The sequence below is a fragment of the Strigops habroptila genome, chromosome Z, assembly GCF_004027225.2.
Source record: "Strigops habroptila isolate Jane chromosome Z, bStrHab1.2.pri, whole genome shotgun sequence".
NCBI lineage: Eukaryota > Metazoa > Chordata > Aves > Psittaciformes > Psittacidae > Strigops > Strigops habroptila.
The window spans coordinates 18759089-18784468 of NC_044302.2; the positions used below are offsets into that span (position 1 = coordinate 18759089).

Below are 25380 nucleotides of genomic sequence, written 5' to 3' on the forward strand. Positions count from 1 at the left end.
GGAAATAAAACAACTTCTTTCCAGCCTGAGATATCAGCCAGGGGTTAAGGTTCTTAGTTGTACTGTGCAGACATGTTTCGCTAGTGGTGTCAACTTCTTCGGTCTGGATAGAGTGGAATTTGAGGACCAAGCTACTTAATCATACAGTAACTCCATCAAATAACCTGGCATGGCTCTGGTCAAATAGGAAGTATCTGTGCAGTGAATCTATACCCAAGCATAGAACTGCCAGCTTTTAATATTAACAACTGGGGGGAGCAATCCTTAATTGCTGATTTCATGTTAAATATCAGCTTGGAAGCACAGCATTTCTAATGCTGTGCGCACATGCTCTGTTTGGCTATTTTTCATCTTTGAACACTGTAATAACTCTTACTGAAATTCCATCTGTACAAGATCTGCTGTATAGAAATATCTCCTCTCCCTCATGTTTGCATAGCCTACAATGGAATCGTGTCAGAGAGCAGTTGGATACCTTTGCTGCTATTGCAAGTGCTTCCAAAGGCGGAAGAATTGGAATTGAGGAGTTTGCGAAGTACTTGAAGCTGCCTATTTCAGATGTCCTCAGAGAGTTGTTTCTACTCTTTGACAGGGTGAGTAGTTGGTTAACTCACATGTTGACAATGCTTTGTTAAAAATCACGTCCCAAAAGGATATTTAATTCATTATGTTCAGCTGAGTAAATGCTCCTTGGTTAAAAATTCCTGTAGGCAAGATAGGTGACTCTTGCAGTTTTCATCTTAAGTTTCGATGGGAAAAGGATTATCAGTTTGTAGCTTGTGAGATGACAGCCATCTCTTGGACCAAGTTGCTGCGCCACCATCAGATGATAATCTTCATGCTGGTAATGGCTGAATATTTCCTTTTGCTTCCCCCAGATTTTGAGCTTATGTACACTCTGACAGCCTAATTAACTGATGTAGTTGTAAGTAGATAATTTAAGGCAGGCTGAAGCTGATTTGAGTGTGTGTTCCTGCATATGTGTTTGTGAACGGTGCTATTAGACATCGTAAGGTCTCCTCTTGCCTATCTCCAGCCATAAAGGAAGCTACATGTTAATTTGATCATTTAGGCTTTCCCCCATAGTTAGTGGTGATCTCTCATTTTCTACTTTTCCCTGAAGATGAGACAAATTGCTCTGTGGATGCGCCACTCTGACTAAACCAGAAGAATCAGTGATTAGAGCACAGCACAGAATTCATCTTGCTTCTAGGCACCCATTACATGCTACAGCATGTTGTCCTACAAGTGCTGATGAGCTGGAGTTCATTTCTTATTGTAGGAGCTCTCCCAACTCAGCATCACTCCTTGTGATCAAGTTAGCTTTAGCAGCACACCTGTCCCTGGGAGGTCGTTGCCATGTATATGCCAATAAGAACCGTTTTGGGATTTTTCCACATAAAAAGGTTCTACAAGCTCTAAAATAGAGGGGAGTCAAATGCATTTCCTTCATTGCTGAATGCATTGAAGTTCTAGAAGAGCTAGGTACTCATCCTTTCTTCATTCTTGTCCCCCCATCTTGGACCATTGGCTCCTATAAACATGTAGTCCAAGTCCTGAAGCATGGTACATACAAGAGAAACATGATGTGGCAACCAAAATAATCAAGGGCAAGCAAGACTCCTTTTACTTTCCCTATGTGGCACAACAGTGACAGTGACTAGAATTAGCAATGTAATGCTCAATTCATTAAAAAATTGAAGGTATAAAATACAGCAGGGACAAGACTAGTAAGGTTTCACTGCATTCATTTTTAAGGAGATCAGCTTTACTGACAGTCACACTAACATGGCAGGGCTCTTTTCAAATTGCTTCAGTTATGAGCACATGTATTTTGAGGCTTCTGCTCTGTGGTGTTCAGCCTCGTTGGGCTTTTTTCTACAAAGATTCTTCAAATTGTATAAAGCTAACTATGCAGAGAAGAAAAGAAACAGAGGCATGTCAACAATTGACAGAAACTACTGAGGCCTGAGAGAACTTTGGCACGGCTGTTGACATGCACAGACACGGTGAAGTTTAAGCATGCAGGTAAACTGTGTTTTGCCTACGCCCAGCTCAGACGCCGTACGGCTTCAGAGCGTTGCAGAAGCACTGGATCTCTCAGTAACTCCAAAGAGTCTTCACGATGTTTCTTGCTAAAGCTTTGCTGAGCGGAGGAAGTGGTAGTGGTCATGGAGGGAGCCTTGCACGTGGCCTTGGAGGTCTCCTAACAGGAGGTGGACGTGGAGGGAATCTTGGAGGACTTGTTGGAGGTCTTGTCAATCTTATAAGCGAAGCAGCAGCTCAGTATAATCCGGAGCCACCTCCACCTCCTCACAATCGTTTTACAAATGTGGAAGCTTATGAGAGTGAGGAGATCAGACAGTTTCGTCGCCTTTTTGTCCAACTGGCTGGAGATGATATGGAAGTGTGTGCCACAGAGCTAAGGGACATCCTGAACAAAGTCGTTTCCAGACATCAAGACTTGAAGACAGATGGCTTCAGCTTAGACACATGCCGTAGCATGGTAGCTGTCATGGACAATGATACAAATGGCAAACTGGGCTTTGAAGAGTTTAAGTATCTGTGGAACAACATCAAGAAATGGCAGTGTGTTTACAAGCAGTATGATACTGATCAGTCAGGCACTGTTGGCAGAGCTCAGCTGCCAGGTGCCTTGAAGGCTGCAGGGTTCCACCTGAACGAGCAGCTTTGCCAGGTTATCATGCGCAGGTATGCTGACGAGCACGGCAGCATGGATTTCAACAACTTCATTAGCTGCTTGGTACGACTGGACAGCATGTTCCGGACCTTCAAGTCCCTGGACCAAGATGGAGAAGGACGGATCAAAGTGACCATTGAAGACTGGCTAGAGCTGACCATGTATTCATGAAGGTGTGCCAGAGAAGAAAAGCTTCATCTGGAAGATACACATGGAAGACTACAACCCTTTACTATAGAACTGTCGTCTTTTCCTTGTTCCAAGGTGGATGTAGCTCGTGGTAGATAGCTCAGTTTAAAGTGTTGTGATTCCTCTTCTGCGTGCATTAGTCTGCTTTTCTGAAGGGTTTGGGTTAGTTGTCAGTTGGACAGCTGCATGTCTCAGAAAACTATCTCTAGATTCTGAAGTGTGGGAATTTGTGTAAGGATCAAAGTTCAGTTATTTCTTCATGTAAAGTGGCTTGTATGTGAGTATAACTATTATATAAAAAGCTCATAAGTTTGGTGTTTGTGCTACTGTTCCAACTCGTCAGCATTTGCTAAGCTGGAATAAAGCTCTGTTTGCCTAAAGGCAATCACCAGTAAAGAGACTTTCTCAGTTATTTCCAACAAGGGGAAAAACATGAGAGTTGCAATAACTATAATGAATTTACATAATCATATTTAATTTCCTTCCTGCTTCTGCTTTTTCATGCTCATCTGCTGCAGCGAAACCTGAGTAGTATTGTCAGTTCTACCTTCAGGCCAAGACAGAACTGAAAACTTATAGAAGGCAACTTTTACAACCTTTTTCTCCTTTCTACAATTCTATTAAGTAGCCTTTTCTCTCTTTCCTTTAAGCCTTGTTATAGTTATAATGAAAACAACTTAAAATACTACATTTATATTTAGAGGAGCTTGCTGTAATAATGCTGTCACATAGCAGAGAGCCAGCCAAAATAAACCCCTGACTGAGTTAATTTTATCAGGGTGCAGCATCCCACTCAAGCTAGTTATGTAGTTCTATCAACTTCTGAGTAAAAGAAAAAGGAATAACATGAACTGTCAAAGGTACATTTCTTTACGTTAAGGATTACATGGTTGATGAAGGCAGCCTTGTAACAAGGCAATTTCTCAGCAGGGCTCTGCTGCTTTACAAGAAAATGGTTTAGGGTGTGTGCTAGCTGACTGGAATGTGCAAGGACGAGTTGAGTAGCACCACACGCAGTCTCCAGTTGTCAGAATCCACACACCCCTGCCCCTCCCCAGGGCGACATCAGTGACTAATCGAGAAATCCCCCACAATACCTGCAGGGCATCTGAATGCTAACAAATGTGTTGTGGTTTGGGTTTGTTTCTAAATTTCCGTAGCTTTTATTTCTACATCTTGCAGTTACACTTGGCAAGTAGTATTTTCCAAACTGATGAAATCTCCTCCCTGGTATATATGCAGAAGCCTTTTGCTTGCAACTTTTAGGAAAAAGTAACTTACAACTTTTGCTCAGACTTTTTCTCTCCTGCAGTTTGTTTAATACCAAGCTGGGTGACAGAAAGAGTAAAAATACTCGTATTGGCCCAAATTTAGCACTTTAATGAAAGTAATATGACCCTTATTAGTTCTTGTGGTGAAAGAGGTCAGTCCCTTCCTAACGGCATTCACCCCCCTCCCAGTTATTCAGTGGAAAAGCACACAGTTGTCCACAGTGCTATTTGGGCTCTGAGTAACAGAAAAGTGAGCACAAGGGAAAGTGTGATACCTCCATGTGAGCACCAACCTACCAGGGTTCTTTCACAATTGCTCTTTCTGACTAGTTAGAACTTGCAACAGGCAGTGGAAATTTTGGAGTTACAGCTATTGCATTATGAGCCTGGATATGAACATGAGACGTGCATCTGCAGTTCCTCCCCAGATGGTCCAGTTGTAGGTTCTCTGTGATAGCCCTGTAAGTGACTCAGGGTTTACTTAGCTAAATAGCATACGAACAGGCACATTTGATTTTTCCCATTGCCTTACGTAGTGAGAAAAAAGATCTGTGGCACTAGTACTTTAAACTTTATTGACTGCATCTGTCTTGCAATCCTTTTGCGACTCCAAATAAGAGTGCTTATGAGAATGCAAACCTTCTTGTCTCCCAAAATGTAAGATTTACTGTCTTATATAAAAAACAAAACCCTAGTTACCACAGCATGCCATAGTGAAAATAGTAGCAGAAAACTAGTTTCTATAAAGAAAACAGGGCTTGTTGAGGTTACAGTTATTTTATGAAACATAAATACAGTTTCAGTTATTTTATGAAACATAAATACAAGTATCTAAATATTGGTGTTCTACTTTGCTATTTAGAGAATTGGAGCTCAGCTTATGTGTTGCTTCCTTAAAATATTAAAATATTTGCACAGGCTGCAAACACAGCTAGGTATGTGTAGAAAGACTACTGCAAGTCCTTGTTTGCAGTGATGCTACACAAACACTGAAGGTTTTCCTGCGTTTTCAGTTTAACTCCCATCTCTTTTTCCAGACAACAACCCTATCGTTTCTCCTTAGCCAACACGCCAGAGCATTTGGAAGTTGGCCAGTGATTCAAGGGCTTAGTAGAGCTAGTCACAACATGATATTGCAAGTATAGTAGCTTGATTTCCTACTCAAATGGCTGGAGTTCTGCATATCAGATTGCACTCAGTTTTGATTACTGGGTTTTAGCAGTTTAATGAAAGTAATATGACCCTTATTAGCTCTTGTCATTTTTCCCTGTGCAGCCACAGCTGTGTTAACTTACTTCAGCAGTTGTTTTTAATGAGACTATTTTAGTTAAAGCTTACTTCCCAATTCTTTTCCTGTGATACATATTCTTAACTTTAGAATATTTTTTTAAATTTATTTTTAATCGCATCAAACAATCCTTTGCTAAGAATGCAGTCAACAAAATGGTCCAAAACTAATATCCCATGGAACAATCATTATCTACACTCTTGTCTCAGTTGTTTTAAGAGTTTGGGTTTATAATGATACTTTTTAAAGTTTGATCTATTAATTATCTCTATTAGGAGAACTGTGATGTAGCCAAAATATTTAAAGTCAAGCTCGGCAGCACAATGAGAGCACAACATTTATAAATAAAACAGCATTTTTGAGAGAATATTGTCCTTTTCTAGTGATTAAAAACTGTCAAAAGTTGTATCTTAGACACACACAAAAATAACTTAAACACTATTCATATCTTTGCTGAAAAGTTTCTCTAAAATTTGCAGAGTTTTGAAGTACTAGATGCTCAAAGGTTTTATGTCTTCAAAAGAGATGTAACAGTTTTCTGTGCAAAAGTCCTGAGTTGGATTAGAAGGCTAAATAAAAGTTTATCTTAGCAGTTTTAAATCCTCCCAGATGTATAGCTTGATAAAGAAAAGTTAGTACTGAACATATTATTGCACATATTTTGTTAATCAAGACCTATCTTAAAGCCTAAGTTCCGTAACAGAAATCCCTATTTCATGGAACCCAAGATTTTTAAAGTGCACCACAGAGCAGCCTTAGCATTTCTCCACTGGCAAGCTCCATATTCCACTATTCAGCAGCAGAAAACCAGGAAGAAAAAGGTTAAGGTTGGTGTGCTCAAGTGGGCATAATAAGTTGGTAGGAGAGCTAGAAATAGAATCTAGATCTGGCTGTTCACTACTGATTTACCCAGGAGACCACCCTTCTCTCGCCGGGCTGAAAAAGTTTTGTGGTGTTCTCAGGCTTAGGGAGTCTGCTTTTTAAAGCTTTTTCTTCTTGAAATGTACAACACATTATCCGCAAAGGGAACTCCACTTCACACTTCTGTTTGCTTTTAAAATGGTTTTGATGAATGCCCTTGTTGTGAATGTTCCAAACTATGAGCTACTAGTCATCTCTGCTATGCTTTCATTAGCTACTCTGTGTCCCATCACCTAATACTTAGATATGTCTCTTCCCCAGACACAGGATGTTTCCAAAAACCCTAAAGAAACTCTCAGTGTGGTCACAGGAACCCTACTGACTTAAGCATATATTTCAACAGGCCTCTGCCATTTTCCCTATCCACAAATACATTGCAGCTTACAGAGAAAAACTGGTCACAAATCCCATATCAAGGCAAGCTTCAGATGTTCTGTTGATGTAGCTTTGTAGTGAAATGTTTGTTCATATCTAAACTGAACTTACCAGAGAGGCTGTTTGTTACAATGAATTCATTGCATTTCTGGCTTAAAAGGTAGGATAGTGTATTGGCTTCAAAATAGCATGTAGGGCAATGCATTTGCTTCAAAGAAAGGCTTAAGACAGTCCACGTAGATGTACTGCATCATCAGGCTTTACTTTAACTGTCATATATTTTATTGCTGAAGGTTCTTAGGAAGAATTAAGGCAACAGCCTCACTGTTGGCCTGTTCTAGGATGTTGCATTGGCCTGTGAGCAAGTGCCACTGCTACAACAAATGTTACAATTAGCCTAAACCCATGTATTCCAGTTCTTACTGGAGGCTTCTTGGAGGTCATATGCTAAAGAAAAGGTTTGTAAGTTGTTTTAAATCTTTTTTTATTTGGGTGTTTACAAGAGAAATTGACACCAAATTTCTAGCTATTGAAAATATGTACATTGCTACTTCAGCCCTAGTATTACATAAATTTAGCAATCTGTTAGCATTTTTTTCTGGGAAAAACCAATATCTGTAGTGCTGTAAACTGTTTTAATGCAAGTTGTATAGCTGTTTTATACAACAGCTGTTAAAGTGATCTGCAGTATTAACTGTAACTACTGCCATGTGTGTGTTTGCTTACAGAATGGAGATGGCACCATTGACTTCAGAGAGTATGTAATTGGTTTGTCCGTTCTCTGTAACCCAGCCAACACAGAAGAGACTATTCGGATGGCATTTAAGGTAAGTTCAATTTAGTGTAAATCTGCAAACCTGACAAATCAAGACTGACTGTAAATCTGTCAGCTTTCAAATCATAAGTTTATAGCTTCAATCTGTTATGCAAATGTGAGTAATACTCTTAAACCAATTGACATTTAGAGTGTGAAGGGGAAGGAGGGAATTGCCAGCATCATGGAAAAGGGTTTCAAAAGCCATGTGAAGGCAATAATGAATATGTAACTTGGCAGGCTACCTCCAGAAGTGATTCAGCAGCACTTGCAGTTCTTTCGTCTGAGGTTTTTTCTGCTGTGATTCTTCGATGTCACAAGTAGACAATAGATGGAGCAATATCCTCTTGTGGGTCAAGTGCTCAGCAGAGTCACTGTTGTTAACAAAGAGGAGGGGCTTGGAGAAGCCAAGAAGGGCTATTGAGGACTGGCACATCCAAAATTCGGCTGCATCTAAGATCTACTGGCTTGAACTATGGTGTGGTGATAGTACAGCAGTCAAGGAGCACTAGCTCCTTTCAAATCTCAGGTACAAGCAGGCAATCTGTGACCAGGATGCCCAGGCTGTGAGTCCCTGAACAGGAAAATGCTCAAGTGACTTTTTTTTTTTTTGGTAGATCTTTGATACAGATTCAGTTGCTTTACCCAGTAATCTGTTCTTATGACCTATATTGAACAATAGAGGAGAGATGGATCACGTTCATCTTGGGTACTTTTTGGTACTGATGAGTACTTGGGAAGTACCAGAATTTTTTATGGTAATTCATTATATCCACTGGCTGCTTTACAGATAAGCACTATAGCTGTTCCATGTGATTTGTGCTTGCTTAGGGATGTTTTATCACTACAGATTCCCATGAAGAAGCAAGCCTCGCACCTATTGTTGCTGTTCCATTGTTTTGTTTTCCAGACTATACTTCAGTATCTTAACGGTTGTGCTGATTATAAAATTAGTAATTTGAGTTCCCAGTTTCAGTAGGAAATCACTGGTTCAGCTGGTAAAAGCCTGTTTCAGTCTGAAATGGAACTATGACCTTCCTTTTGCTATTTGTTTTCTTGGGAAAGTTTGCCCGTAGCAAGTAGTTAAGCATTAGAGCCATCCGTCCCTTGTGTTTCTCAAGAGGTTGATTCACAGCAGATGCTCACTGTCACTGTGCTGGGGAGGATGGGATGATCGATGTACATCTACTGCACTTCTAGTCACCAAAATTCCATGTTAATGACAATAATTCCTTAGTGGGTGACCGATCACATATACTAAAATTTAGGCATTTTATGTCAGAGCATAAACTGTGGCAAGTTTAATCTGATGGTAGATGTGCCAGAATTTAATGAAAATGAAGACTAAAATTGAAGATGTTCCAGTATAGAGTGGCTGATTCCAGTAGACCCTTAGCACAACTCATAGTAAACATAAACCTTTGTTAATGTTTTGTTTTTATCAGTTTTGTATGAGTTTATTACTGAACTAAGGCTGTGAGGTTGGTTTGTTGTTGCAGAATGTTGTAATCCCGACTATAGCATGTACATTGCTCTGCTAAGTGTCTGATTACTCTTATTCCAGAGAAAATACATAAAATCTTTTACAAGATAAAGTGGCTGAGATGCATCCAGTCTCTCCGAATCCTAGGCATTGTTTGCAGATCACCTTTTGAATGCTAGAAACCTAATATATGTTGCTAATGTGCACAGAAGGTTTATAGGCAAGCTGATGCTAAAGTATTTCTACGTGTTGTCTTTTCCAGCTCTTTGACCTAGATGAGGATGGCACTATAAAGGAAGATGAGTTTGCTTGTATCATTCGGGCAGCTCTGGGTCTGCCCGAGCTTGATGTTTCTATGCTCTTTAAAGAAATAGATGCAGATAAAACAGGGAAGCTGTCCTATGGTAAGTTACATCCTCTTGTAACAAAGAGCACTCTGGTAATCATACTGACAGTGAGCTTTCTTACCTTTTTTGACCCTGAAGTTATCTGATGGTTCTCATAATCTGTTTCTGGAGAAAACGGTTGAAGCACAGACCTAAGTACTTTTTGTGATATGCCTGAGATGCTTCAGAGAGAAGTGACTGGAGATCATCTTCAGTAAAAGGAGCAGGCACTGAAATTTCCTTTGATTCTGTTGCTGCACTATAGTATCTGTGTTTTCTGTATTTTTCAGATGAGTTCAAGCACTTTGCACTCAAGCATCCAGAATATGCCAAGTTGTTTACTACATACCTAGAGCTACAGAGATACCAGTTAGATATGTTGGAGAAGTATGACATTGAGACACCTGAAGTCAAACACAGTCCAGTTAGAAAGAGTACAATCCCAGTATCAGAAACAACACCGACTGCAAGAAATAAGGCCTGTCCTGAAGGCAGTGAAGAGGATAACTCGACTACCTCTGACAAAAAGGATGACTGAGAAGAGTTGAAGAATTCAGCTCTTGAATTCTACAGGGTTTTTTCCCTAGCTATTCATAAGCACAATGGATATAAAACAGAGAGGGAAGTTACAGTTAAAAAAACTATGTAGGTGTATTCTTTTTTTACTTTCGTATCAAAAGGAGTTATTCCAGTTTGAGTGTAAGGGAGAAACCACTATAACTATTCTGTCCTTGATATCAGGATCACAAACACTGGGAATTTTGTTCACTGTCTTCCAAGTTAATGCTTCCACAAAAGTAACAGATGTGTTAGGAGGGGTAAGAGGCTCCAGCACTGCAGTGGCCTCTCAGGATGGAAACTGAGGATCCACTTGCGTAAAAACAAGTGGAATCTTTGGTGCTGCTCAATTCCCTACATCCCCAACTTATCTTAAAGGGGGAAGATGATGCCAGAGCGGTTTCATTTGCAATATCCCTTAGCCCTTGTCAAGTTTCTGAGAGACACGAAGGAGTTACAAGAAGCTGAGAGCTGAAGCTGGTGTTTTCTTTTAGCTGTCCTTAGATTTCCCTTAACTGCTCGTGAACCATAAAGCCTAAGCTTCTGAACAAGACATGCTAATTCACTGATGTTAACAGAAACAGTTTTAAGCTTAGAGGCTAGTTAAAGATGCAAATGGCTGTGCTTCTAACAACAAAAGACCTAATGGGAATTCCAAGATAGCAGGTCACAGTCTACAGGAAAAAATGTTGTTTGCAGTGACAACTATTCAGGATCGCATTAGGAGGAACATTTCAAACTTCAGCATATTTTTTATTCTACTAATTGTCAACAGAGGAATGTGAGCTTGCTTTGCAAAACTTAAAGGCAAATACGCTGTCAAGCCATAGTTCTAGTAGTTAGTATCTACTCTAAAGTTGTCTCCTAGAAGCCATGTTTGTGTTACTGTGCATTACTCAATGTGTTCCTAGGGTTTGATTAAAAAACAAACTCTGTCTTTTTAATGATTTGAGGATGTTTTTTCTCAGTCCCCTCTAGTGCACTGGAAGTTGGGCCTTTACCTTTTTCCATCCTTTATCTGAGTGCACTTTATACAGTATTTAAATATATATAGGTATTTATGCAAATACTTCTAATTAAAAACTTAATAGGGGAGGAGTGGCAGTATATTTTCAAATTAAAACTAAGATGAGCAAAGCCTAGAATGTCTAGTACCAAAGGTAACCATGTGTCAGCAGGTTTTCATGTGTGAACTGGTAACCTCTGCCTCTAAGTTACTGCTCGCGTTGCCTGGCTGCAAGCTCATGGCCATGTTTAATCTTTCTATATTTATAATCGTGCCTATCCTGATGTTTCACGTGCTTAAAATAAATCTATATTTTTAAAATACTTCACCTGAACAGCTAAGTCTTTCTAGTAGAGTGGGAAGGGTATTCTGTCTACCTTAAGGGACTGGGGGGGTTTGCAGGAAATCATCTTTATGATGTCTTACTTTGATAAACACAATGGAACCTGAAGTGAGCATTCCTAGCTCTGAGTGTGCTGGCACTTTTCTTTATGGAATGGCTAGAAAAGTAGGACAGGAGTGATGCTCTTCTAAAGAGTTACTTTTGTTGACTGCCTCAGCAAGAGGGCATACGATACAAAGATACCTCTGTTTTCTGACAGAAAATAAGGCATCTGATGGAAAATAATAACACCTCATTTACAGGTAGAATGAGTGAACTCAACCACAGCTGAGAAGTAACAATCATGGCTTTGTGTAATATAAACATTAGGAGAGGATTTTCTTTCACTTTAGAGAAGGAGAAGCAGGAGTTACCCTAACCTGGCTGTACAGTTAGCTGCAATACATGTTAATTCCTTGGCAAGGACTCTTTTACCTCGCACATTAACCGAAGTCCTCAGCTTCTCAACCAGCAGTAGTCTTTTCAAAGACAACTTTATTCCAACCAATAAGAAAAAGGTGTGTGGGCAAAGACAACACAGACAAGCACATCAAGGTCTGGGAATACCAAGGATGCCTTACACATGCTCCTGTTGAATCTAGCCACATTCAACAACTGGAGCACCATGCTGCCCAAAATGTAGCATGTTTTGGACTATTGATTTTGTAAAAACCTGCAAGTCACACAAGCACTTTATAATTAAAGCTAAAAATACTGTGTATATAAATCCATATATCCCAATAGTTTAAGGAGGAAAGGCTACAAATGGGCTTGGTATGTAGCAATGATTCAACTATGCTCAGAAAAGAAATGAGCTAAACGTTACAGACACTAACTCAATATACACACATCTGCTTGATGTGCGGGAATACATTAATTTCTAGGCATCATTGTGCCTCAGGGAGCTTTTAAAAGACCAAACTAAAAGCAGTCTGCAATAAACAGGCATTACATTAAGTGCCTAAGGAACTAAACAGAAGGAGAAAGTAAAAATACTAAACAGAAAATTGTTCTCAATCAGGCATTGAGGGATGACACCTTTCTGCCTGAGACTTTGTGAGGTGTGAGTTCTTAAGTCTATGGGCTGCTTAAGGATCATTTTGAGTCCTGCACCATAGAGCTAGTAGAAAGGTATATTTGTTACGATAGGGAACATCATTTATTTGATCAGTACTTCTCTGTCAGGATGTAACATGGATTTGATGATAAATCCTTCACAGACACCAAAATAATTTAATTCTGTAATGTATACAGAAGGTCTAACAATTTTGACTGAACAAGGGTGAGAATCAAACAAGGGCAAGCCTATTACAAGAGGAAAACACAACTAATTCTCAAGAACACAGGCCCATGGGCTGCTGTTTTTCATGGTTTCTGATAAGTATGTACATACACTGAGAATAAATCTTACTTATATTTTTTAAAAGCAAGGCTCCTGTTTGTGAACACATGAAAGGCAATGGCAGGTCACCTAGAAAAGTGGACCTTCCTTGTTCACCCTGGAACAAGGAAGATATTAATACTGTAAATCCTGATCAATTTGTTTAAGGAAGGTGAATCAACAGGATCTCCACTAGCTACCCGAAAGGTTGATTTCCGAGGAAAAGATCTTTTAATCCAAGAAAATTGAAACTGTGTTTGTACTTTCTGTGTTGTATAACACATCCAGGTTTTATGTCAGATCATACTGCTATAAGCTCTGGCCCTAAACTGACAAAATCATGTAATTCTTGGCTGGTTGCCGTCCATCAGTAGAACTATGAAGAGCAGTAATACTTGGATGGAAAGCATCCAAAAATGAATCTCCTATTTTCACAGTCAATAGCCGTGCAGCATCAGCCAGAGGTACCAAGCCAGGCACTGACTGCTTTTGTACTCATCCACATCACAACAAGTTAGGTATCAAATCATATTCCCACAATTCACCTGTAGGTGTTGCCTCCTCTTCCTCATCAGCTTGTTCCATATTGTGGGGAAAAAAAAGTTCTGTGATTCCCAAATGGTTTGCAAGGGAGATTTTGCAAGACAGCTGTGTGCTCTACCCATTCAATTCCTCTCAAGAACCCAGCAGGACTAAGAGCCCTGGGAGTCCAAAGAGGGTCATGTTGTGTGACAGGTCTAATGACCATTCATAGGACTGCTGCTTGGCCAGAACTGTCATCTACCTGGCTATTCTCACCTAAAACAAAGTGTTCTCTGGGTATCAGAACTCTCAGAAACTTTTGTTTTCTAGGGTGGTCAGCACACCAGGGCCCCATTCCTAGCTAATTCCTCAGACGCTATTCCAGTGCAAATAAATACACCATTCTGCCTGAGCCTGGTCATGTTTGCGTAGGTGCCAAGGGCTACTCAGAAATCATGGATATGGAAAATCAGGGCCTGAAGCTTAGAAACCAAATGTAAGAAACATCCCCACATACATAAACACACCCCCAATTCCTCCTTGGACAGTTTGCTTGTGAATTTGAACTTTGGCCATAGCCTTTAACAAGGAAAGCATGCTGAGATTTCATGCTGAGAATTGCATTGCCGTCACTTTGAGAATGCCACAGGAAAAAGAAAGAACTTAAATTTGGTTTTAAAGAAAGGCTTGAGAGATTTGCAGTTACACTCCATATGATTTGCTAAGAAGGCTGGACTCTGGTCAGTGGCCTTGGCTTGCTTACATTTTTCCTACCAGTTTTGCATCCCTTGAACAGCCTACCTTTCTCTCTACTTTCTCCCTCCACGTTTCCACCTAAAACGTAGCTACTACCATTAAAGATTTATTCCACTGATTAAAGTTAAGAAATGGTAAGATTAAACATAAAAATTACTGAATTGGGTGGGATTCAGGGGGCACATTCAGAATTCAGCTACTTTTACTGGTCTGCAGTAAAAGCAAACTTGTCAAAGGTTGCAAGGGATTTTAATAACATTTAATTAATTAATTTTAAATCTTTACTCAATGAAATAACATTTATTAGACTGACTAGCAGTAGGAGACGTTTGTCAGCAGTGCTTAAGTTGGCAGACTCTCTGTTACTATACATAGCCAGAGAGGCAGAAAGTAAACATCTTATAGGATTAGCAGCTATGTTCATAGCTGAGATGAAATTTGGACATTTCATTAGTATAAGATTGATTCTGACATTTCATAAAGCCAAAATGCAAACAAAAAACTGTGTCTGATATAAATACAGTATGAAGCACTGGCTCAGCTAAAGTTCAAGAAGCGCAGCAGGTTTAGTGCCATGACAAAGGAAATATAGAAGGGTCATGTAAGGACCCAACTTCTGCTAAGCACTTAAGTGTATGTTTAATCCTGTGGGCATCAACCAGATGCTTGGTACTTACTAAAAGCACACAACAGTACTAATAATCAGAAAACAGGAAAAAATTTCATGTTTAGTTATTGTTAATAAGTAGGAATTATACCACCCTCACCAAGAAAAACAGTATCACAATCACATTTTTTGGAAGTTTAAATTTATTATGCCATCCTCATAATGTAAGACATTCTGTAATAACCATAACCTGACTGATGAGACTTCAGAGACATATGATAATGTTGTAATAGGAAATACTTCATTACCTGAGCTAGGCGCTGCCTACTGTTGCCTTTTTTTAAGCCCTCTGGGCTACAACAGGTTGAAAGTAAATACATGCCCCTCCTCTAATACATTATCACGCTATTACATGCTTAAGTGTTGAAAGTAAATGAATGATATTAACTTCTTTTCATCAGTTAATTACACAATCTAGAAAATATTCTATTGAAAATCTTCTCTTGCACAAGGTTAAAATGAGGTTTAAGTGAGGCTCATCTTTTAAGCTATGCTTGGATGCACATTGCTTTGTTGTAAACTTGCTGTAGGTAAGAACATGTTTCCCTAGTTTCTACAAGTCTCCTTGAGTGTGTTATCTCCTGAGGTTATGCAATGGCTGCATGAGGCCCAGTTTAGGATTATAACAGTACTACAACAGAAACCATTTGAACCAGCCATGGGTTTTATAAAGGAGATGGGGAATTTTCTAGGATTTGCAAGCAAACTTGAGGCATTTTAAGACTATTACTTTGTTTTCTTTAAATTGTGAATTTGCTATTAACAAAAATACCCAATAAACACATGTGAAAAATCATTCTCTTCCTATACACCCAGCAAACAGAATTTGTTTGCAGAAGTGAGAATTCATTAGACCAAATCTGTCATTAAAGGCCTCCACAGAGGGAAACTGCACAGCCTTGCCAGACAATCTAGTGCATTACTTAACAATTTCTCCTATTAGAAAAGTTCCTCTCATGGTCTAACCTGAATAATTCTGCAGCTGAAGTCACCAGGTCTTGTGTCCTTCTTGCTCAAGGAGAACTGGTGTTTATTTCTCTGCAGGGTAACTATTTATATCTGTATATACCTATACCCAGAGCTTATCATCATGCCTGTTGCACCCTTGCATCTCCCAGCCTGCCTTTCTTCAGCCAAAAAGCAAAACCTCTTTCCTTCTTTCTTGCCTCACAGGCTTCGCTTTCTAGACTACTGATTATTTCATCTAGGTTCTCTGAGGATAGTGACTCAGGTCCAGCCCTACCATTCCCTAACAAACTAGAAGGCTTGTCTTCCATAGTTTGCAGTGAGTATTCCTGCTCATACACATCCAGTGCAAGTTTTGGCTCTTCTAAAACAACACGGCATTGCCCACCAACATACAGCTACCACTGATCTGTAAGGTCTAGATCGTCTCCTAATGAACTGCTCCTTAACCAGCTTTCCCCCTTCTCTCTTCCTACAATTGCTCATTCCTGCCTACTGCAGCATCTTAGCTTTACCCTTATTGAATTTAAAAGACCATTTTATCAAGAACATTTTGATCAGCTCAGATTATTGTTAAAAACAGCTTTCTCCTATTGAAAAAAAAAAAATATATATATATATATATATAAAACTTCCCTTTTGTTAAGGACATTATCTTCGTAAAACTTCACTAAGCATCTGACAGTCCACTAGAAGCAAAGCACTACAAATTAGAGAGACATGATGAAAGCTCAGAGGCTATAATTGTTCAAAAAGAATAATTTCCTTTTGAAAGGTAAACATCAGCCTTGCAGACAAAGATAAGGCCAAGTGCACAATTGGATACGCAACTCTGTGTTTCTGTTCCTATCTCCTTGTATCAAAGATCGCAGGAAAATTCAAAATGTTTTCTTAAAACGTAGAAAAGTAATGAACAGGAAAAAGTGTAGGAGACTCGAAGGAGTCATACCAGAACTGCCAGCAGCTTTTAGGAAAGCTGTTTTCCTCAATGCAGGAAGTCTTTGAAATGAAAGATAACCAGCCATGAACCGAAGCAGCCATTCAAAGCAGAAATAATTTAAAATGTTTAGATTTCGTATACTGCTCTTTTGAATGAAAGCATGCCAACCTCCATAATGTTATTTAATTACATGTCTTTGACAGCCTGTCTCTTGTAAGCAGAAAAGTATATTGTCAATATACACTGGGGACAGAGAAAGAGTAGCAACTTCACCTTTGCAGTTTGAATGCTGGCTTGAACTATCATTAACTCAAAGCTACAAGAAATCTAAAACAACCTTTGAAATAAATATGAGCAGGCGCCATTCTTTCTACTTCACTACTGCCAATTTTAAAGGCAAAAGTCTATGCTTTTTATATTCTCTTTTAGTAGAAAAGAAACTCTATGTACCAAAGAGAACCAGCCCTTCAGGCAACGACAAGTAGTGGGAGACAAAACTCTCCATTATTATCCATTTTATTTAACTGGACCTTGCAGCTCTATCAGAAAAAAAAAAAAAAAGCGGCCATTGAACGAAGTATTGCGTAAAGCACACAATAAGGGTTTCTACCTTTCCTGGATATTTTACAGTTTATAAATAGACAAGGCAAAAAGAAAGTGACTACTTTGCTGAAAGTTACACAGGAGGGTACGGCATAGCAGAGATAGAAATACAAGAGTTGTGACTCCTGATGAAGTGAATTACCCATGGGTACTTGTGAGACTCAAACCCTGTAATCAAATTTGACATTCTTCACTTTAACACTCCCACTGATAATCTTCTTTTTCAGATGCAAAGCAGCAAACTCTGCACCAGACCATGAAAAGCAGATTAAACAGACTTGATCATTTATGGCAAGGTGGTGCATGTAGACTCTTTTAGCACCTGTTTCCCTATCAAAATGCTTCTTACCTGCAGCTATCTCTGACTTGCTCGCTGTCACTAGGCATTTTCAGTGACATCAAGCCTGATTCTTTCCAGCATCATTTGGTGCATTCTAAAGATACAAAAGGATGAGACCTCAGGTGTCCATAGACTTACGCAGGCGCATGCAGGCAAGCCCTGCCCTCGCAGACACTGGCCTGCTAGCACCAGTCAGCGTCTGACCTTCTGGTGGAGTCAGTCAGTCTCAAACCACTCTTCTTCCAGCCTAATGCGAACAATTTCACAGTAGACAAAAAACCCCTCCCCTCCACCTAACCTTTTCTGACTTTCCTAAGTGGAGTCCATCTAGCTTACATCAAAGAATTGGTCTCGTTAAGCCATTGTTTTATAAGTCTGCTAATATTTTTCCTGTCCATAATACAGAAGACACTGCTGATAGAAATATGTCAACAGGAAAACAAACAGGCAGCATTTGACATGCTATTAGTCCAAGTCTGGGTGGATAAATAAATCATAGATCAAATATTCGTAAGGGGGAAAACACTGTTTATTTCCACTGGATTCATTACGCACACATCTACCACACATCAGCATGGTGACAAACACATCCCACAAAAAGGATGTCACAATGTACCCAAGACAGGATGACTGATGCGATGAGGACAATGTATTCCCTTCTTAGAAAGTGCTTCAGTCTCTTGGGAATATATCACACCGGTCATACCAAACGAAGTCATCTAGAAGTGTCCTTTAGCTATATCACTGTGTGAGGCAGGGTAATTCATCAAGACTGAATCATTCCTAATCACTGGATGTTTCTCTGAAAGTAATTTGTGCTATAAGTGCTATAAATATGAAGTATTCCACCCCTTTCTTTAAAATATCGAAACTCCCATGATATTCTTGGATGAAAAACATATTTGAATTCTATTCCGATCCTACATCAGGCCTACCCATCAGACTATGCCACCATCTTCTGAGAAAAGATAAAATAATGACGTTAAGTTGTTAGCCACCTACATAGCTTTAAACTCACAATGCTCCTCATAACATAACATAGAACTCTAGGATGATTTGGGTTGGAAGGGACTTTAAAGCTCATCCAGTTCCAACCCCCTGCCACGGGCAGGGACACCTTCCACTAGACCAGGTTGCTCCAAGCCCCGTCCAACCTGGCCTTGAACACTGCCAGGGATGGGGCAGCCACAGCTTCTCTGGGCAACCTGCCAGGGCCTCACCAACCTCACAGGGAACAACTTCTTCCTCATGTTTAATCTGAATCTCCCCTCTTCTAGCTTAAAGCCATTCCTCCTTGTCCTATCACTACATGCCCTTGTAAACAGGCTGAACATAATAAATGATACTGATACAGCAAAACTGAACCAAATACATTTTTGGTGACACTTCCTAATGAAAAACATCAGTAAAGAAACCACCATGGCAATTGTTTCAGATGCAGCCTTAACTGTAATAAAGCTGGGATGAGACAGTTATTGCCATCTCTTCTCTTCGGAAACAGTGCTATTGAAATCTGGTCACCTAAACTCTAAGGAATAAAATATATACAGATGTGGAGTCTTCAGTTACTAGAAGTCTATAGCTCATGTTTTTAGTGGTGAAATGAACCATCAAACAAGAATATTCATTCTGCATTAGATGTTTGCCACTAGACAGATACCTGTGACCAACTGGCAGACAGTGGGGAATGATTAAAAAGAAATCAAGAGCTCTCTTCTATTTCTTCAGAAGGAATTACTTCGGAGGAAGCATCTCAGATAAAAATTTACTTTGATCTCTAGATAAATGCTGTGTGGAAGCGCCACAGACAAAAGGTCATTTTGTTTAAAGCTCAAAGGTGCCTCTCTGCCTAATGTACCATTTTCCAAAAACCACCTACAGTTTAGAGGACCAAGTATCATTAAAATACATTGTCAGTCTATTTCTCCAGAAAACACAGCCCAGCTGAGTGCAGGGCACAAAGAAGGTGTGACACAAGAGAAGAAAATCCCTATTAACTCCATTTTAATCGTGAAATAAGTGCTCTGGAGGACTGAAGCCCAGGACTGTTAAAAAATCACAAGCCACTCTTTCCCCAGTGCTTTGTTTTCTTAGAGCAAACAAAGACTAACGAGAAGCCAGGCAGCATTCGTAGCTCTGGCAGAACAACTCTCATCCTGGTTATTAGGCAACTGCAACTAGAGGCACAAGAGCAGCATGACACGGACTTTGGGGTTTACAAGTAATAAGCCAAGTAATTTCCAGTCAGCATTGCTACAGGGTAACGGAATATGTTTGCCACCCAGTGCAAGAAACCCCACATATTTTCTCTTCTGAAAGCCTCCTTTTGCACGAGGAAGCTCAGCTCATTTATATGGCACAGTAGCACACTGACTTAGTTATTGTTACAAGTGAGTGCTGGCTCGCGAGGCAAGTCTGTCTGTAGGCGTTTCTCCAACAATGGCAAATTCTATTCAATTCTTTCACTATTTTCAGCTGGGTGAGGAAACATTGCCACCGGGCCAGATTTTGTTCTGGCATCTTCTTGCTTACAAGCTTCTGTAACTAGCCAATGTCATCACCATACTCGCTCATTACAACTTTGGTTTCTCATTAATGGATAAATGGTTCAAAAGCCAGGGCTGATTTTCCTGGAATCCACTCATCATGAGAGAATTGTTTCAACTGAACACATTCAGCCCTGGGTAATACCACAGACCATCTTCCACAGCTTTAGCCTTACTTACCAGTCCTGCTATATGGCTGCAGTGTGTCCTCTACTCCTTGATCGGATACTTCAAAAATATTTTTAAAAATTCCAAACCACCCAAAAAAGGAGGGAATACAAACTAACCTAAAACACAGCCTTCCAGGCAATATTAATGCTCTTCCAGGCAACACTAATGCTAAAATCAAGGTAACTTTAGTCACGTAACTTTAGTTGCGTTGAATGTCTGGCAACCAGCAATCTGACTTTCATTTCTTCCTACAGAATATAGTAAGCTGAACTTAGGTTTTCTAATTGCTGAAACACTTCCCAAATGAGTGCTTATGCCTCACAGATTTAGTCAGTGCTCAGTCTTAAGCCACAAAATCATCTAGATTGTATGGCTTCTCCTTTACCTTCACTCTCTCAATTTCTGTCTCTTCTCTGTACAGAACATTAAGCACTGGAAGTAACAGAGATACATTTGCGTTTCAAATAACTACACTTACTAACAGCAGGCAAGGAGACTGCATAGTCTCAATTAAAAAAAAACCCAACTGTATTCAAATCACATCTGTTCGTCACAGTAGTGTATGGAGAAAAAAAAAAAAAAAACCCACAAAAAAACACCCATCATCAAAAAATCAATTAAATGCAGCAAAAGCCATACCAAATGTTTAACACATGGAAATGTCCTACTAACCCTTCCTTGGGCCTTACTAAATAAGTTTCTGGAGAAGCAGAGCAGCTTTCTCAGAGGCAGATAAAATGAGATCTCCTCACTCCAACAACAGGTCTCCCTCATTTGTTTGTTTTAAAAATCATTAAACAAGCCTGAAACAAAACTTCATGCCTCTAGGGAAATGTTAAGGGTGGTTTACAGGCAAATGCTTGCCATTAAAAATCAATGTGTGCAGTTTTCCTAAAAAACTCCAAATAAAGTCATACATCATGTATGTTATCAAGGTCATTCCCTTGCTGCAATTTAGTAAAGGATACATTCCCAACAGCAGATAGCACAGCAAATTTTAACAAATTCAGCAAACTTCAAGGGAGATTCAAAAAATGGCTATTTCATTCCTGCAAAAGGAACCAATTTAAGATCCAGTGCTAAAAGGGATTTTGAATGTATTGCTCTTGAATGAAACAATGTTTGAAGAGGGAAATGAATTTGTTTATGAGACACATTGTTGGCTTTGCTGAGTTTTACCACTACAGTTTTCCTCCAAGAGGAAATACATTATTAAACAAGAAGCAAGAAAGCCTCTATCAATCCCAGTAAGGCAGCCTAATGTTAATATCAGCAATGACATGGTAAGGCTCCTACCAGAGCTTTACTTGGCATTTTTTTATTATAAACTCTGCAGAGCTGCCAAGTTCCAATTTACATCCAAATTCCTTCCAAAAGGTTGGATTTTGACCTGAGCCCATTACATATTTTTAGCTATTGGGGGGTTTTGTATTCTTTAGGGCTTGTACTGGCCTTTAATTCAGATATTTTAGACAGCCTATCACAACAGGGAGCCTAACCCCACCAAACTACAAATGATAATTTATTCAGCACAGCAATCTGACCCTTTAATGTACATTTTTGGAAGCTGCATTATCAGGTAGATCTGCCTAGAAACAGGCCCCAGAAAATAGGTCCTACAAACCATACACCAGAATCAGATAATTACATTGTATGATAATGACCTAGCACAGTTAAGGAAGCATCAATACTGCCTTAGTGGTTCCTAACAGTAAAAAAACTGAATTAGTGGGCCATCAGAGCTGTGTTGTTATACCACAGAAACACAGCATGAAGCTTCCAGCACTTCTCTTGTTCCTGGCCTCACACTCATTCCAGTAAGAAGACTTAGTTCCCTTATACTGCCTCTGTAGCTCTGACCCATTTTCCCCTTCTCCATGCAGGGGCTGCAGAAACTTACCCAAGAGCGGGTACTGGAACAAAGTTTTGCTCAGATCAACTTGGAAGAGGGGAAAAAAGAATGAGGGTAAGAAAAAAAAAAATAGGGCAAAGTAAAAGATAAATAATATGGGAATCAGTGGTCAATGTTAATGATTAATTTATTGAGAAAGAGAAGACTGAAGTGCTGTTGATACATTAAACCCTGCTTGTGCCTCCTTACAGACACACAGATCAAGAGTTGCAGGGGCCGAAGCCCATAGGAAAGGCAGATGTTGAAATAAAAGGAGAAACCACATTTCCTAACTTCCTCTGGCAGTTTTGGGTTTACCTCCAGTCGTGAATCAGAGCTCTTAAGCTCAGAGCCCTCACTGGAAGGAATCTGAGCTCCTGGCTGGAATTGGACTCAAGGCAAACCACAGAGCTGTGTGGCCCTGCAGGAGTCTGAGCCCCACCTGAAGAGGTACTGAACACACCTGACCGTCCCCCAGAAAACCTGCAGACTGCTAATGAGACAGGCCCTTTGATTTCCTTCTGCATTACATTTGGAAGCTCAGGCAGGTCCTTGTCCAAACTTTGGAAATGAAACCAAACAAAACAATAGGAAACACTAGGATTACAAGAGTGTTTTAAGAAATAACACTGCCTACATTAATAACATGCAGACTAATAATTAACAATAGCCTGCTTTAACAGCAAACACTTCTTTGAGGAATTAGGAGTGAACATGTACAACTCATTGTTCTATGCTGCTCAGAAGCACACACTGGTATGGTAGGACATCTTAATTTTCTGTGATAATGTGCTAGTTTGCTTTTGGTTTAACAGCTTTTCACATACATGTTTTTATTTTTTAAATTTCCATGTGCTCCTTTGTGCAGGAAGTTTCTGCACTGTGCAGATCCAGGAGAGCACAACTGAGTGGAACATGATCTAATTAGGGCCTGATCTCTAATTTGCTTCTCCACCTCTACCTCCCTACCATGACACACCTGCAGAATGTGAAATATCTTAGAAAGGTTCTGAGATGTCTCCCTGAATGCAGAAAGAAGCTCAAGTGTTTCCCCTCTCCTGGAGGCATTCAAAACCATGCAGAAAAAAACTTTCTAAATTTATCTTTGTTTTTCTTCCAAAAAATAGTAAGGCATTTATTTTTGTTATCCTTCCAGTTTTGAGCCCTTATGGTTCATATTTTCAGGCTTATGAGCTATCATTGTAACATATTATTCCTGGATGGAAGCTAGGTTTTAATAGAATCACATGAATTCAGATGGTGGGACTTCCTCAAAATACCCTAAATATTGTGAGGTTTGGGCAAGTTGGCAGCCCTGGGCCACCCACAAAGATGGAAGATCCCTGGGGAGCTGCAGTATAGCAGCCTGTCTGCACCAAGACACACCACCCCCCAAGCCCTCCCCAAGTTGTTCCAACTCCATCTTGCTGCCAGGCACTCCTTGGGGCTGGCACTCTCCCTGATGCTCTTTTTAAACATATTCGCTTCCACAGGAGATCCTTCCAGAGCACGCACGGCTGTCCCACCCTGTGCTCCTTTTTATGGGTTCCTCTCTATGGCCAGAAGAGCAACTATATTTGATTATCTCAGTTCCTTCCCTTACACAGTGAAGGCAGGCCCAGGCCCATTCCATCCCCACTGCACTGTCCTTAGCGTATGAAAGGTGTTCCTTAAAACAGGAGTGGTGGCACCTGGGTTCCCATTCTGTATCCAAATCCTAAAAGAACAGTGGCTGTAGTTCACCAGAGGCAAAAGCACAGATGAAGGGTAGGCGGGCACATAGCACAATGTTCTGTCATGCTTGGAGATCAGCTGTGTAGCAACTTACTTTGCCTTTCCAAATCTAAAAAATCCAAATTGCAGACAGAGGGAAGGCAGGCAGAATACTCTTCTGCTGAGATTACATGGACTAACCAGTTAGTAATAATAATAATGATCCATGAAGGGATATAAGAGACCACCAGTGGCATAGAGAATGAGGGAACAGCAAATGCACATGTTCACTAAGAAAGGAGCATACCTGTCAGTTCTTCTTAACAAGGTAAATCCTCCTTATACCTCATGAAGTGCAATGGGACTCCAGTCACTGACGTTGAATTCCATTGCACTTCATGTTACGAGACTTGCCACCATGATCCCTCCTGGGAATACGAAAAACTTTGTACTCTAATGTGCATCAAAAAAGCAATTACCCCAATATTAAGCTGGACTTCACGTACAACAGAGACTGTATAGTCTGCAGATGTATCCTCAGTCTACAGAAAAGGTAAGAAGTAACCTCGAGAGGATCTGATGGAGTAGCAGATGACCTCTTCCATAACATAACCTGAGCCACTGTTCATGTATCTCTTCTACTCTCCCTCTAATCTGCTGCCACCATAATCTTCTTGCTCTGTGCATGAGCACAGGATGAAGTCCACTGTAGACTTGCTATTACAACAGGGTTCTAAACTCTGCTATCAAACAAGTCACAATATTCTCTCAGAAACAGCACAAAAATTAACGACAGTATAGAGGTGAGTATATTCAACTTCCCCATCATACTTTCCCAATGGGTGATAATTTTTGAGCTTGACCACGAGGAATTATAAACTATCTCATCATAACTTGGACACTTGCAAGAGAATGCAACATGCAATTCTTCAGAAAGCAAAAGACATTTTTTAATGTTGAGGATACATCTGAATGTCCCATCCTTCCTTCAGAGTTTGATGTCTCACGAAGAACCTCTCATAACACTTAATCTTCTGGTATCACTACTCTTTCAGTACACAAATATTGAAGTTTTGGCTGGGCAAAGTATCACAATTTTTTTTAATTACATAATTTGATGTTTAGCCATTTTCATGCTTGTGTTTTACTGAGATGCAAGCACTGTACCTTGATTAAGAACAGTCTGAAAACTAAACAATCACAGCAAGGAGGGACAGCTGCATGTCTACCTGCTGGTAGCTACATCTCAGCTCATTTATTTGAAATGAACAAAGAAACAAGCGATTCTTCAGATCTACATGTAACTTCAAAATCCACATTTTTGGTCCCTTTCCTTTTATGTCAAAGATCTTTGTCCGCCCAGGACAAGGAGCAATCAGGCAAAATTTGGTATTAGCTTTAGGAAAGCTACATGGAATTATTAGGTCACAAAAGTTTCAATTCCTGGAAATGGCAGGGGGACAGAAGAAGTGTGGTGTGTGAGAGAGGGGGCTGTCAGAGGAATAGCCAT

The 25380-nt window shown here is 39.9% G+C and overlaps 2 protein-coding genes across 2 annotated transcripts in view; both read left to right on the plus strand.

Moving 5' to 3' along the window:
- LPCAT2 (lysophosphatidylcholine acyltransferase 2) overlaps positions 1 to 11315 on the plus strand; it is a 32004-nt gene extending 20689 nt beyond the window's left edge. Inside the window, exons 11-14 of the mRNA XM_030470312.1 lie at positions 440 to 593; positions 7474 to 7572; positions 9305 to 9446; positions 9719 to 11315. Coding sequence (XP_030326172.1) covers positions 440 to 593; positions 7474 to 7572; positions 9305 to 9446; positions 9719 to 9966 — 643 coding nt within the window. The 3' untranslated portion in view covers positions 9967 to 11315. The remainder of the gene's footprint in view (positions 1 to 439; positions 594 to 7473; positions 7573 to 9304; positions 9447 to 9718) is intronic.
- LOC115600886 (calpain small subunit 1-like) lies at positions 687 to 3213 on the plus strand. The gene has a single exon (XM_030470313.1). It carries the CDS (start codon positions 2126 to 2128, stop codon positions 2870 to 2872), a length of 747 nt encoding a protein of 248 aa, XP_030326173.1. The 5' UTR covers positions 687 to 2125; the 3' UTR covers positions 2873 to 3213.
- Positions 11316 to 25380: the final 14065 nt, after the last annotated feature.